This window comes from Engraulis encrasicolus, chromosome 4 (genome assembly GCF_034702125.1).
Source record: "Engraulis encrasicolus isolate BLACKSEA-1 chromosome 4, IST_EnEncr_1.0, whole genome shotgun sequence".
Taxonomy (NCBI): domain Eukaryota; kingdom Metazoa; phylum Chordata; class Actinopteri; order Clupeiformes; family Engraulidae; genus Engraulis; species Engraulis encrasicolus.
This window is the reverse complement of record NC_085860.1, coordinates 16,111,664-16,126,663: the sequence shown is the minus strand read 5'-3', so window position 1 is coordinate 16,126,663 and position 15,000 is coordinate 16,111,664. Positions and strand designations below refer to the sequence as shown.

Here is a 15,000-nt window from a genome sequence, read left to right as displayed (position 1 = left end):
GTGGGGGTAGTGGAGGCTAGAGGGTTGGCATGGCAGGGGGTCGGAGGAGGGGTGGATGGGGGGTCTGGTGTAGTGGTGGAGGATGGAGGATAGGTATGGCAGAGGGGATGGGGTGGTGGTGGTGGAGGGTAGAGGGTAGACATGGCAGGGAACGGTGTGGGTTGGTGGTGTGGAGGGTGGGGGGGGTAGTGGTGGAGGCTAGAGGGTAGGCAGGCATAGCAGGGGATGAGGGGTAGTAGTGGTGGTGGGTGAGTGGTGGTTTGGTGGTGTGGAGGGTTGGTGAGATGGTGTGGATAGTGGGTTGGATGGCAGGGGATGGGGTTGGTGGTGTGGTGGGTTGGTGTGGTGGTGTGGAGGGTGGGTTGGATGGCAGGGGATGGGGTTGGTGGTGTGTTGGTGTGGTGAGGTGGTGTGGAGGGTAGGTGGGTGGTTGCTGTGGAGGGGTGGTGGTGGGATGGCCTGTTGTTCTGACCAGCAGTGTATTGCATGGTGACATCATGCCACTGGTATCCCTCAGAGAGAGAGAGAGTGTGCTCCCCCTAGGCCTAGGCTCAGCCCGGCTGGCATCCCTCACAGAGAGGGCGAGAGAGAGACGGTGCTCCCTGCTCAGCTCTGCTGTTCTTCTCCAGTGTGCAGTCACACAGTAAAATCTGGTAGTATTCATTAAATAGAAGGATAAATATAGCAACACCATGGCTTTTCCATTTGACTCTGTATATGTTCTCATGAAGTACTAAAACATTTAATGTGTGGTATCCCTGAGATGGAGAGTCTTCCTATCCCTCTTGACTCAGCTGAGCTGTGTTAAATTGACACAGCAACATTCACTGTATGCCTATTGCCTACTGCACCTTCCCAACACGCCTGTGGGGATGCAGTCTTGCCCTGTCTGTGGGGATGCAGTCTTGTGTGCTGTCTGTGGGGATGCAGTCTTGTCTTGTTCTGTCTGTGGGGATGCAGTCTTGTCTTGTCCTGTCTGTGGGGGTGCAGTCTTGTCTTGTTCTGTCTGTGGGGATGCAGTCTTGTCTTGTTCTGTCTGTGGGGGTGCAGTCTTGCCCTGCCTGTGGGGATGCAGTCTTATCCTGTCTGTGGGGATGCAGTCTTGTCTTGTTCTGTCTGTGGGGATGCAGTCTTGCCCTGCCTGTGGGGATGCAGTCTTATCCTGTCTGTGGGGATGCAGTCTTATCCTGTCTGTGCTTGATTGGTTATTAAAAAGCCCCGGCAGATTTATCCTCTTGGCCTCAAGGTGCTAACTGCAGTCTCAGCGGCTAATCTCAGAGAGAGGGGGTGGGGTCGGAGGGCACGGCCTTCAAGCACAGGTCTCAAAATGACATCAGCAATTATGCAAAAGTATCCATGGAGACTTAAAAAAACGTTTGGTTTTTAAACCCTATAATGGAATATAATCTGGAATTGTACATGGGTCCAATAAAGGCATTCAATTATTTCAGGCTTTTCTATTTTATTTTATTTCCTATTCTATTCTATTCTATTCTATTCTATTCTATTCTATTCTATTCTATTCTATTCTATTCTATTCTAGTTTATTCTAGTCTAGTCTAGTCTAATCCATTTTACTCTATTTTCCTGTCCAGTGACAGCCATATGCAGACAGAGTAATATCTGTTATATCTGAACTCCAGCCAATGAATGTGAGAACAATTTGCAGAAAGGTGTGATCATCCATGATAAACCACTGCCTCATCACTTCCTCCATTGGCTAGTCTCCAAACCTTGCCCTGTGATTGGCTCTGGGGACGGAGGTCTGATGATTAAGTTGAGTGTGATAATTTATAGTACACAGTAAAAAAAAAAATGCAGTGTTATTCCTGATTTCTGTTATACCTCTCCCCTCATCCTCTTCACTCCTCTCCTCTCTCCTTCTATCCCCTCATCCACTCCTCTCCTCTCATCCTCTCCTCTAATGTCCTCTCTCCTCTCCTCTCCTCTCCTCTCCTCTCCTCTCCTCTCCTCTCCTCACCCTTTCCTCCCCTCTCCTCTCCTCTCCTCTCATCTCCCCATCTCCTCTCCTCTCCTCTCCTCTCCTCTACCCTCTCCTCTCCTCTCCTCTCATCTCCCCATCTCCTCTCCTCTCCTCACCATTTCTCCTCTCTTCCTCATGGTGATCTTCAGCTCATGCTCCTGCTCATATCTCGTCTCTCTCTATCCCTCTCCATCACTCTCTCCTTCCATGACTCCCTACCTCTGCTCCCTCTCTCCTCACACTCTCGACTCCCTCATCTTTCCTCTCCTCATCATCTATCTGCTCCCTTGACCTCCTCCATCCTCTCCTCCTCTGCTCCCCTCTCTCTTCACCTCCTCCCTCCTCTCATCCTCCCTTCCCCACCTCTCCTGCGCACCTCGTCTCTTCTTTGGCTCTTTGTGGTGATCTCTTCTCTCTCTCTATCCCTATCCATCCCTCCCTCCTCAACTCTGCTCCCTCTCATCTCACCTCCTCCCTCTTAACCTCCCTCTCTCCTCCCTCGTCTCTCCTCCCTCCTCGTCTCTCCTCACCTCTGCTCCCTCTCTCCTCCCTCCTCTCTCCTCCCTCCTCGTCTCTCCTCACCTCTGCTCCCTCTCTCCTCACCCTCTCTGCCCTTCTCCTCTCTCCTCATCTCGGCTCCATCTCCATCCCTCCCTTCTCCCTCCTCACCTCCTCCCTCCTCACCTCTGCTCCCTCTCTTCTCCTCACCCTCTCTGCGCTCCTCGTCTCTCCGCTGGCTCTTCATGGCGATCTCGGCCCGCAGCGTGGTGATCTCCAGCTCGTACTCCTGCGCGGTGTCCTGGAGGCGCATCATCTGGGCCCGGAGACGGCACAGCTCCTCCTGCAGGGAGGCGATGTCGTTCTCCCGCTCGGCCGCCGCCTCCTCGGCCGCCTGCTGCAGAAGCACCACCTCCTCCTGGGCGGCATGCAGCTCCTCCTGCGCCTCCCGCAGCTCGCTCTCCTTCTCCTCCTCCAGGCTCTCCATCTCCTCCTGGACCGAGCGCAGCTGGGCTATAGAGAGGAGAAAGGGAGAAAACTGAATTTAAAAACACCTTTATTACATATTCTTGGACTACAGTGACAATCACAAAAAACATAGGTAAACTAGAAATACACTCAGAGAGTGCAGACCTTTGGCAATGAAGCTGTTTGATAGGACATTTGACTATGCTACACCTTGTGGTTTTTTTTTAAGTCTTTCTGCCTTGCTTTTGTGGAGTAAGACACTGGAATGTCAAAGTTCGCCCCATCCTGCAATGGTGAAGAATCTTGTTAAAAAATCTTTGTTTCGGACTGTGATCCGGATCACCACCGAAATTGAATCACTTATTCCTTTGGTCATTTCCAACAACTCCAAAAGATTTAATCCAAATCTGTGCATGCCTTTTTGAGTTATCCTGTTGAGTCCTGACAGACAAACAGACAAACAAACAGACAGACTAACCAACGAGTCTGAAAACATAAACTCCTTGGCTGAGGTAATAAATAACTTCACATCTCAAGGAGGGAGGATAGAAGGAAAGAAAGAGAGAAGAACTACAACATGAACAGGGATAACATGTTCTCCTTGTCCTCCTCCAAGCTACTACTCCTACTCCTACTCCTGCACCGAACACAGCTGACTGGAAGAGGAGGAAGGGAGAAGGTAGGGAAGAGAGAAGAATGACAACATCAGCGGGGATAACATGTTCTCCTTGTCCTCCTCCAAGCTCTCGATTTCCTCCTACACTGAGCACAGCTGGGCCATAGAGAGGAGGGAGGAAAGGAGGAGGATGTAGAGGTAAAAGAGAAGAATGACAACATCTAGAAGGACAGAACAGGATATAGAGGCAAGAGAGAAGAGCAATAGTATCTACAGGGAGAGCAGGCTCTCCATCTCCTTCTCCAAGCTCTCTATCCAGCGAGAGGAGGGAGGGAGAGAGAGACAAAGAGTAAGAGATGAAGGAAAACGACAACAGCAACTACAAGAACATCCTCCTGCATCGAGAGCAACTGGGTTGCACTCGCATGGGGGATGAGGATAACTTTATTATCATGAGGATTCATTAAATTATCAATTAATTAATGAATTCATTCATTCATTCATTATTTCTTTCATTCATTCATTCATTATTTCTTCCTTTCTTTCAGCTACCTACTAAAACAAGCATTCATTTATTCATTTCTGCCATTATTTATATTTTTATCATAAATACTAATGTTTCTTTGTTTCTTTCTTCCTTCCTTTCTTTCTTTTTTCTTTCTTGTATGTGTTAGACGGTACAGTACCTTGCAGGCGCTGTATCTGGCGAGTGAAGGTCTCAGCCTGGTGGGCACTGGCCAGACGCTCATCCTCCAGCAGACCTGGACAGACAGATAGACAGACAGACAGACAGACAGACAGACAGACAGACAGACAGACAGACAGACACACACACACACACACACACACACACACACACACACACACACACACACACACACACACACACACACACACACACACACACACACACACACACACACACACACACACACACACACACAGGCAGAGACACACACACAAAAAGTGTTAGGCAAATAAGGAAATAGTACTACACTGTTCATAGATTGTACCTATAAAATTAACCCTTGTGTTGTTTTCAAAGGCTGCATACACCTGTGGTGTTCGGGTCATTTTTGACCCGAGATTGCAAAACTCAGCAAATATTGTTTTCATCTCATAGCTAACTTGATATGTATTCATATCCATGGAAATACTACTTTATTTATTCATCTTTTTGACTTAACAGGTCTTTTATCCAAATTGTTTTTGATGACCAAAAATATCAAAACCTGTATAAATTCACTATTAATACTTCCTAAATTGATACAATTAGTGATTATGTTGTCCATGTATTACAGCTGATATGAGAGTACAACAACCCCCAGATTTCTTTTATTAGTTTTTTTCTAATATTAGAAAATATCATCAATAGTGACATTTGTGGTGTTCAGGTCCAACCAACCCAAAGAGATTCATAGCAGGATAAAGACCAAATGTCAACTAAATTAGTTTTCAGTCCATAAAATGAATGTTTAAATATGTTGACTTGGTGTTTTTCAATATTTATATGATTTTAGTGTGGTAAATATACGAAATAACAATTCTGTCAGAGTCGCAGCTATACGGTACAACTGCCTATTCAATGACTGCTACTTTTTTGATGTCGCAAATACAACTACAGTACACACATTCAGTACAATATTAATGTTTACTGTACGGTACATCGTTCTGTAAATAAATAAGCTCATCTCAGCACCGGCACAAACATGTTTATGCCCGGGGCTAAGTAGTAAATAGCAAGGCTAAAGGGAGGGCAAGAGTGGGTGTATTCACCAGAGAGACGTATACAGTATGCTGAAGATGAAGAGAGAGTGGGGCCACCACAGTCATGCATCATTCAATAGCACTAATGGTCAGATCCATCTACAACCCCTAATAACGCCTAACGACTTGTTCATTTTCAACCATTCAGATTCTCCTTCCTCTGCCAAATACTATTATGATCATCAGCCGAGACGCCACATAATTCATATCATTGCCCTCGGCCATGTACAGCACAGCACATTATTGCAAAACTAACCACACTTGCGGAGAAAACAAAGACAAACAAACAAACAAATAACAATTGTAAGCATAAACAAATAAATCACACACACCAAAAGAGGTTTTATGTTTTATGCCCATTGTGGGATTACTATAAATCTTTTCTAAAAGATGAGTCATATTTTTGAGCCTCTGTGCAGAGGGGTCGTGATAAGGTCCCCATGCCCCTCCTCAAGTGATATGGTACCGTACAGCCCTGTGAAGTGGGATTCGTGTTGGCCCGAGAGTTACGGTGATTTACAGCTGTGAATTACCTCCACTAGCCAAGCCCACAGTGTGATGGGTTTGAATTGATGCCCATTGCCCCAGGGGACCCCTGATGAGAGCCAAAGACTCGAAGACTCTGAGTAAGAGGAGGGGAGGAGAGGTGAGGAGGGGGGAGTAGGGGGGTGAGGAGAGGAGATGAGAGCCTCCAACAGCTGAGCACGCTCACTCCCTTTAACTCGTTTTAGCCCGATGCACCGTATACGTTGTTTGACCTTTGTTGCCTGGAGGGACATATACACTACATTGAGGCTTGAGATTTCAGTTTTTGTATTAAAAATGTGGGTATGTTAGAGCTGAATGAACACATTCTAATGCAAGATGAGGGCAAATATTCTTTTCGTTATTCATGATGAGGGTCCTAGCTTTTAAAGGCAACTTACTGCATTTCATGTTTTTATGTGCTTCGGAGGCTGAGTCTGAGATATTTAGGTTTTAGTAGGCATAGGCAGAAGCGATTCTAGGGTAAGATGGGGCCCCAAGCGAAATTTCAAAAGAATGAACATTCACAACAAATTGCCACTATTTTAGTTTAAATCTTTGCTGTTATTAACCATCTAGGCTTGGGGGCCCCAAGCAGCTGCCTGCCTTGCCTGGTGACAAGATACGCCTCTGGGCATAGGGCACCTTTTCCCAAAAAGGACTTACCTCTAGGCATTCATTCATCTGGCGTTTTTTGCAGGTGCCTAAAATGGGTTAAACGGCATCCATCTGCAGAGTCATGTCGATATGAACTCGTTGAACTGAACTACTGAGCCATTACAAAGCACAGTACTGTATTACTTCTTCTTTACAAAGTTAAGTACAGTAATTCCAAATCACTTAACATTTTAGATATTGATGAATTGTCATTTTAATGAAGGCATATGAATTTATGTGTGGTTGAACATTTTTTGTCTTTTTTTATCTTTTTTTATGACTTTATTGATGAGAGAGACGGTAAGGGGTCGGCAAATGACCCAGGCCGGGAATCGAACCCGGGTCGGCCGCATGGCAGGTGAGTGCCCTACCGGTTGGCCACGGCAGGGACGGTTGAACATGGCTTTAATGTTTTATTCTTTCTTGAAGGGTAGATTTTGTTAGAGTTGAGGTTGTGCTCTTTGCTGTCATCTGGCTAAGAAACAACAATTGCAGATTTCTGACAGCCGAAGCCATGAATTCATGACCAGAGGTAGTGTTCCTGAATGGCACAGTGAAAAAGCAATTTGTCTCGAGTTAACACCTACATTTTCTGTAACCTTGGGCTTAGGGTTAGCGCTAGGCTTTGGGCTTGGCTTGGGATTGGGCTATGTTAATGTGTTAATACATGGCCAGTGTTATACGTGACGTTTCCGTAATGGTAATGTATTTAGGTTACTGTCATGTTGTGGTGGTGCAGCACTATAATTCCAACGACCACGTTCAAGCAATTCAGCGGTTTTCGTCTTCTTTTTAACTCCCCCTTGACCTCATCATAAGCCTCCTAATGCCCCCCCCCCGCCTTAGTGTTAAAAAATAAAATAGACTACTGCCCCCCATTTGCAACACAGCACCCCACACCTCTCTCTCAGCTTCTCAATGCCCCCCCAAGCACTCCCTAACGCCGCAGTTGAGAAACACTACGGTACACTAGTGGTGGTGAAAATTTGATTGCGCATCACAACAAAGCAGCCAATCTGGACAGAACATCATGCAGTTCAGACCAACACAGCCAGAGGTGCTGCCAGAGGGGAAATAGGACGATAGGGAGCCCTTTAAAGGCTATTCATATTTAATAGTATTGCCTTGCTAAAACAGGCATCTAAAATGGGGCCCAAAATACGGTATCTACGGCATCAGCAGCACCTCTGAACACACTGTAAAAAGTGAGAGCACTCTGGGACCAAATACACACTTGAGAAACGGTTTATCGACTCTCTAAGTGTTGAATTAAAATTCCATTTTCTTTTACTATGCATGGCTAAATAAATCCCCCACAGCACTTTGTCCATCCACACCCCTCTCACGACAACCTACCCCCCCCCTCCCCCAATTCTGGTCTACCCATGTCCATTCGCACAGGAAAACTGACCCATTTGTGCCCCCCTGTCGGCACTACCACCAATCCAGCACCCCTCCAGTGCCCCCTCAACACCCTTCCTCCTGCTCTATTGCCCCAGTACCATAGCACCACTCCTGCTTCACCCCAACGCACAACCTCACCATGACACCACAGCACAACTAAACTCTCTTGCCCTGTTCTCTTGCCAAGACTAGAAGCTTCCCTCAGTCTGCAGCTGCTGTCCAGAGGTATGCGGACCCTCTTACACACACACACACACACACACACACACACACACACACACACACACACACACACACACACACACACACACACACACACACACACACACACACACACACACACACACACATACACACACACGCACACACGCACACACGCTATGCATGTGTAGACAGACAGACACACGCACGCACGCACGCACACACACACACGCACGCACGCACACACACACACACACACACACACACACACACACACACACACACACACACACACACACACACACACACACACACACACACACACACACACACACACACACACACACACACACACACACACACACACAGTGAGTGAGTGTCGTTTACTGAATCCTCCAGACAGTCCAGGGTGCCCCCCTCAGGCAGCAAGACAGCGTAAGAGTCCAAAATAAGAAATGACGTACAGTAGGCTACTCTCACAGCAGACAGGCGGAGGCAGAGCACAATAATTACAGCCTGAGTCAAGAGAATACTGTAAATCATTACATCCTAAAGAGCAGCAAACCTGTTGGATTTGTCATTTAAAGGTTAAGTGCTACTTTTAAATGTGCGTTTGGAGGTTTTTGATGACTAATGTGCCTATAGCAGTATCTACACTTTATGTTATCATTATGGACATGAAAATGTTCCGTGTTCTTGTGTATTGGGAATTATACTTGAAATGTATAGTATGTTTTCACAAAGGAACGATTTCACAAATCTTTTGTCAATATTTCTTAGCCAATTGAAACTGAAACTTCAACATGACATAACTTCCATACCACAATATCAAGACAATGACTCATGCAGTCTCTAATTGAAAGAGGACAATGAAGTTGTCAGCGTGTACACTAGTCATTTCCCAGCTGCCTTATTTCATCTTTGTGACTACATTTCCAACAAGTCATCTTAATTACAACTTCAAACAACCACTTTCTCACACAGTAAAACTTGGCAATGTTATATTTAAACACTTAGAGAGTAAAATACTCTTTCAGTATTGAAATCACTGCAAAAATTACAGTGCATGTTCTCAGCCTGCCGGCGGTTCCTCGAAGCTCTGCAGCTACTGTAATGAATAAGGGCTCTTTCCAATATGTAGACTTTCATCCTCGACCTGTGCTTGTGGCCTCACGTTTCACTGACGGCCAACCTCCGTGGAGGAAGCGATAAAGTTTCCCTCACTGCCAGCCTAGCCACAACAACTTTTGCGGCACTATATCTCATCTACCATCCCAATTGCAAATGAGAAAATGACATTACAAATGCACTTTTGCAAGATTTGAAATACACTACTGTCGTCAGTGACGTCGTCACAAGGCCACAAGCAGGGAAGGGAGGGGATTAGGATATTAGGAGGAACCCCAAGTCTTTGGCCTCATTCATGATGACGCAGGTTGCGCTGCACATTGTGCATGCACACTGCGAACTAACAATGCAGTATGTTTAGATATTTCTTTTAAAAATATATATTTTTGGACCTAAATGCCTTTATTTAGGATAAGTCAGTGTACCTGTAAGAGTGTGACAGGAAATGAGTCGGAGACAGAGAGAGACGGGAAGGATCGGACCGGAACCGAACCCGGGTCGTCGGTGTAATGGTATTGCATCTTATCTCACTGAGCCACCCCAGCCCTTTGACATTCCTACCCAGAATGCATTGTGATTGCATAATGCATGTGCTCTGCGCAGCAAGCAGGCATCTCAAATGGGGCCATTGTCTTTCTGCCTTGGTGATTCCATGCATGGCACTACAGGTAATGTGCATTAGTCCTGTGATGTTACATGTACTGTATGTCTTGTCCTTCCAAGTCTTGTTCAGGGATACAAAATAAATTTCAGTAAAAACTGACAATAAAATGTTTTCCTATCGTATTGTATCATATCACATCGTATCATATTGTATCGTATCGTATTGTATTCCCCACAAGTCATCTCACTGACAAACAACAAAACAACCAATATACCATACAACTAACAACAATGCTCACTCCCACTCACCCTGCAGCTCCTGGAAGCTCTCCTGGTGCTTCTGGGAGGTGTCCCGCGTCTCCTCCAGCTCCAGGATCAGTTGGAGCACCTGGGCCCGAAGCTCCTCCAGCTCCTGCTCCTGGGAGAGGGGCTCCTCCTCGTCCCCCTCCTCCCCCTCTCCCTTCTCCTCCTTCACCTGGAACACAATTCCCAATTAGAGAATCACCAACATTAAGGAAATTAGTAATTTAGTGAACAAGTAAAATCATGGCTACTGGACAATCCATACTGTCAACATAATTCCACTGGCAGTTGTTCTTAACTTATACATTATTATGTATTTTAAAATGTGTGCAATATCTTTGACTTTTTAAAGGAACATCAAACCTGTCAAGGGACAAAACATATGAGCCTTATGGCTATAATCTTGTATATTTTGCATTTTGTGTTAAATTCTATTAATATACTGTCTGCTGTCCCTTTGTTAAATAATTAAACTTCAAACCTCCTTCTCCATCAGCTCCTTCTCGCTGGTCTCCTCCAGCACGTTCCTCTCCTTGGTCGTGATCGTGATGTGGCTGCTCATGATGGCCTCGTCTGCTTTCAGGTCACTGCTGCTTTCATCTGGAGGAGAGATTTAAATCTCATTTATTGGACTTCACCACCAGTTCACAACATACACAATTTTCACTGCAACATCTCCCCTCGGCATGGGAAGGGAGGAGCCCTCTCCTTCACACTCTCAATACAAGAAAAACATCTGGAAAAGAGCCCCCCCCAATCCAAAACAGGGCATTTGTTACCATCTAAATGTCAATCTTTTACTATCATCAATTGTCCACAGTCCTTTGTTTGTGCACCATCTATTTTCGAACACTTCAAGATTTTTTGTCATCTTAACCTCTTACTGCAGATGGGGTCACCGGTGGGCCTATTCACTATTTGCTGAAAATACTCAACTATATCATGCTATGACAGTACAGAGAGCCTCAAGTAACAGATTAAGACACAGCCATTACAAATTTGGTGAGAGTAAGGTTATAACATAGGCTCTGGGGTTAAAATAAGTGAATTCAGTTACAATCCTTGACTCAACCGGAGTCTTAAAAACACCAATACGATTGACCAGTTTCCCCTCTTGCTTTCATCTGGAGGAGAGGAGATGGGAGGGTGGGTGGAGGTCACACGACACAAACAAAGAAGGAAGGAACTGGGTTGAGTCGTTAGCCTCCTACTGTACAGCAGGTGGGGCCATCGACGAGCAAGGGACAATAAAGGCTACTACTACATATTCAATCTTGATGAAAACTCTCAACTACTACATCATAACAACATTGCTATGACATTACATAGAGGTGTAGCCTTTTTATGCAGATGGGCCCAGCGGCGGACACATTCACTCTTTGCTAAAAGACTCAACTGCATCATAACGACATTCCCATGACATCACCGAGAGCCTGAAGTAACATATTAAGTTTTGGTAAGTTAAGTTTTGGTGACAGTAAGGTTATAAAAGGTGCTCTGTAGGAGAGGCTTAGTAATAACAGTGTTGTACCTACTATACACAGTAAGAAATGATATGCCAATTCAATGCTAATGCCTCTTTTCCACTGCCGGTTTTCTGGTAGGCCTACAGCTTAACACAGCGCGACTCGGCCACCACTTTTTGCATTCCGATTGAGCTGTGTCGTGCCTATTCGAAAAGCAAAAAGTGGCGGCCGAGTCACGTTCTGTCGAGCTGTAGGCCTACCAGAAAAGCGGCAGTGGAAAAGAGGCATTAGAGAGTTGACTTGTGGTAGTGCCATGAGTGTACTCCATTTAACATCTTCTCTAGTATATTTGGTCTCAGGGTAATCTCTAAATGTTGAGTCAACACTGCATTTTTACTGTGTAAGAAAGCTGAACAGTCACAGTGTCATCCATTCATCCATTTGTAGTAGCAGAACTAATCTTGCTTCTGAAAATTGTGAAAGCTGTCCTTGAAAAAATCATCTGAAGAGAAAGGAGTCACACAAAGAAGGAAGTAAGGGTTGAGTCTAATATTAGTGTGGTAATGCTAAATAAATCTGCATCAGTGACATCCAGTCATCCCTTTTATTTTCAGCAACAGAACTAACCTTGCTTCTGAGAAATGTAAAACATTGTGAAAGAAGATGTAAATTCATCTGATGGGAAAGTCAGAAAAGGTTGAGCCTAATAATACTACTGTGATACTAAGAAATATGTGCAGCGTCTGTAGCCATTCACCTACTTACAGTAACAGAACTAATATTACTTCTAAAAATGACAAAAATGTAGAAAATGTCTCCTTCAACATTCACGCTTCAAATGCTCCAAGAACTGAGTAAGATTTCTGGACAGACAAGAAAATGATACCGATTTATATACCACTGATCTTGACGGAGGCTTTTGAGGTCTGAGCCAGCAGCACATCCATTCCCTGTCTATCATTCCACTCATGCAGTATCTCCAGCTCAGTAAAGCCCGTAGATGTCTCCTACAGTATCTCCAGCTCAGTAAAGCCCGTAGATGTCTCCTACAGTATCTCCAGCTCAGTAAAGCCCGTAGATGTCTCCTATACAATAAATGCTGCAGTGCTCATTTAACACTTAGAGAGTTCATTTGAGTCCAAATGATGTGAAATCAACTCTCTAAGTGTTAAATGAGCACTGCAGAATTTACAGTGTATGCAGTATCTCCAGCTCAGTGAAGCCCGTAGATGTCTCCTATACAGTATCTCCAGCTCAGTGAAGCCCATAGATGTCTCCTCTCCCTGTCACTAGAGGCACATCTTGTCACCAGACGAGGCAGGCAGCCGCTTAGGTCCCCAAAGCCTCTAGATCAAATTGACGAGGGCCAAAATCAAAATCTGTAACAAAGTCATGGGCCAAACTCAATATTCATTTAAATAATTGACTAATATTGTACATAAACCCACTTAATACTACACCCACTAGTTCAAAATGTGCTTGTACATATTCAGTTGCATTTGAGTGTGAGCTGTTTCACTGTCCCTGCCATATTCCTATGACACACCAAATTTCAAATTGAAATATATGGGCCAACTGCAATACGCATTTGAAATGATCTCGCAAGCCAAAGAAAATAGTGACACGGGACAGATTTGCCACCCAGGGCACCCAGAGTTAGACATCCCTTCCCTAGATAGAGATCAACAGCACATCATTTACAACAGTAGTGGCGATTTTGGTTCAAATGTCCATTGTTTTGAATATTTGCTTGGGGCCTCAGCTGACCCTATGTCGCCTCTACTCGTCACTAACGCCCCCCAGGGGGCGCCCGTCTACTGCCGCAAGGCAAGGGTTGCCACATGTGGCTCACGATTTCCAGCCCCTGAAAATACTCAAAAAACCATCCGGAGGCACTAAATCCTGCCCAACCCGAACTAAATTCTGTTGCTTGCTATGCTCATACAGTATGTCTACAGAAAAACCCACACAAAAGGGCTTTTTCTTTACCCGTACATGGCTGTTTTAAATAGCCCAATTGAGTGGGAAACAGTCCAATCTGGCAACCCTAAAATGTTCTCAGGCTGCAGATGTATGGACCTCTAGCTCCCACTAGTGTTGCTTCAGGTCCTCAGGGTCTCAGCCCGAGTGCCTATTGGCTGGGAAGCCCTGAGAACAGCCACTACTCTACACAGCTGGTCATCTGATACTAGCACACCAGCACTACAGTACTGTGTGCTGGAGTTAATAGCTACATAACATATCATGATAGTATGTGATCTCTGCAATAACAATTAGTAGCCTACATTATACTGTATTTAAATGTGGAGTATCGTCACTCTGTCTTTTTTGCATAGGGACTACATTCATATGGACCATGCAGTTGTGTCCGACAGGAATAAAGAATTCAATTCATTGAATATAATAAGTTGTAGCATTTGCTTAGCTTTCACATAGAAACAAAGGAAGGATTGCATATGAACTGTGATATAGCGATGTTGTGTATCTTGTATCTTTTGAAGCACATCTCACATTTCACAGTGTTCTCAGAAAACTCTGTGCTCTCTGGTTGCAGGGAATAATGACATACAGAGACCTAACGCAAAACTCCAAGCTCACGTATAAAGATCTACAACTGCTGTTCCCCTCCCTGTTTTCAACATTCCCCAGAGAGCATCCAACTGGGCTGGAACACATAAAACTCTGTTTTTCCAAAAGGCCTGCCTGGGTTTCACTCCACAACAAATGTCTGGAGACGTACGTACACATGCATGTACTGTACACTATGCAAATGAGTGTGGCCCAATGGCAGGCCGTCCAGAGTCTCCACATTCCACATTCCTCGCTCATTCTCCCATGCAATGGGAATGGGAGTGGGAATGGGAGACAAGAAATAGTGTGCAGCCAGAGAGAGAGAGAGAGAGAGAGAGAGAGAGAGAGAGAGAGAGAGAGAGAGAGAGAGAGAGAGAGAGAGAGAGAGAGAGAGAGAGAGAGAGAGAGAGAGAGAGAGAGAGATATTTAAAAAGGACTGATGTAAAGGGGAGGAGGAGAGAGTGGTCATTCACAAAGGCATACAGTGAGTCTATCTAGAAGGAGAGAGAAGAGAAAGAGAGAAAGAAAGCCAGGGATGGGGTGTGTAGTGGGAAACAAATATGGTATTCACAAAGGGACAGTTCATTTAGAAGAAGGAGAGGGAGACAGAGAGAGAGAGAGAAAGGGAGAGAGAGAGGGACGGAGGGAGAGAGAGAGGGACGGAGGGAGAGCAAGTGGGTGGGTCAGTGTGTCAGTGTAGTCAGTTGCAGCGTGTGAGTCATGCCTCAGCAATGTGCCCCTTCCCCCGAAGTGGCCCAGAGACCAGAGCAGAGCAGAGGGGAGCAGAGCACGCCTTTATGCATACAAAT

At 45.3% G+C, this 15,000-nt stretch overlaps 1 protein-coding gene across 1 annotated transcript in view; it reads right to left on the bottom strand.

The window, feature by feature from the left end:
- The window catches only part of ccdc136a (coiled-coil domain containing 136a), a 46,013-nt gene that overhangs the window by 10,786 nt on the left and 20,227 nt on the right, over positions 1-15,000 (bottom strand). Inside the window, exons 4-7 of the mRNA XM_063196790.1 lie at positions 10,636-10,754; positions 10,161-10,326; positions 4,253-4,327; positions 2,693-2,995 (exon numbers count right to left, since the gene is read on the bottom strand). Of these exons, the coding sequence (XP_063052860.1) occupies positions 2,693-2,995; positions 4,253-4,327; positions 10,161-10,326; positions 10,636-10,754 (663 nt within the window). The remainder of the gene's footprint in view (positions 1-2,692; positions 2,996-4,252; positions 4,328-10,160; positions 10,327-10,635; positions 10,755-15,000) is intronic.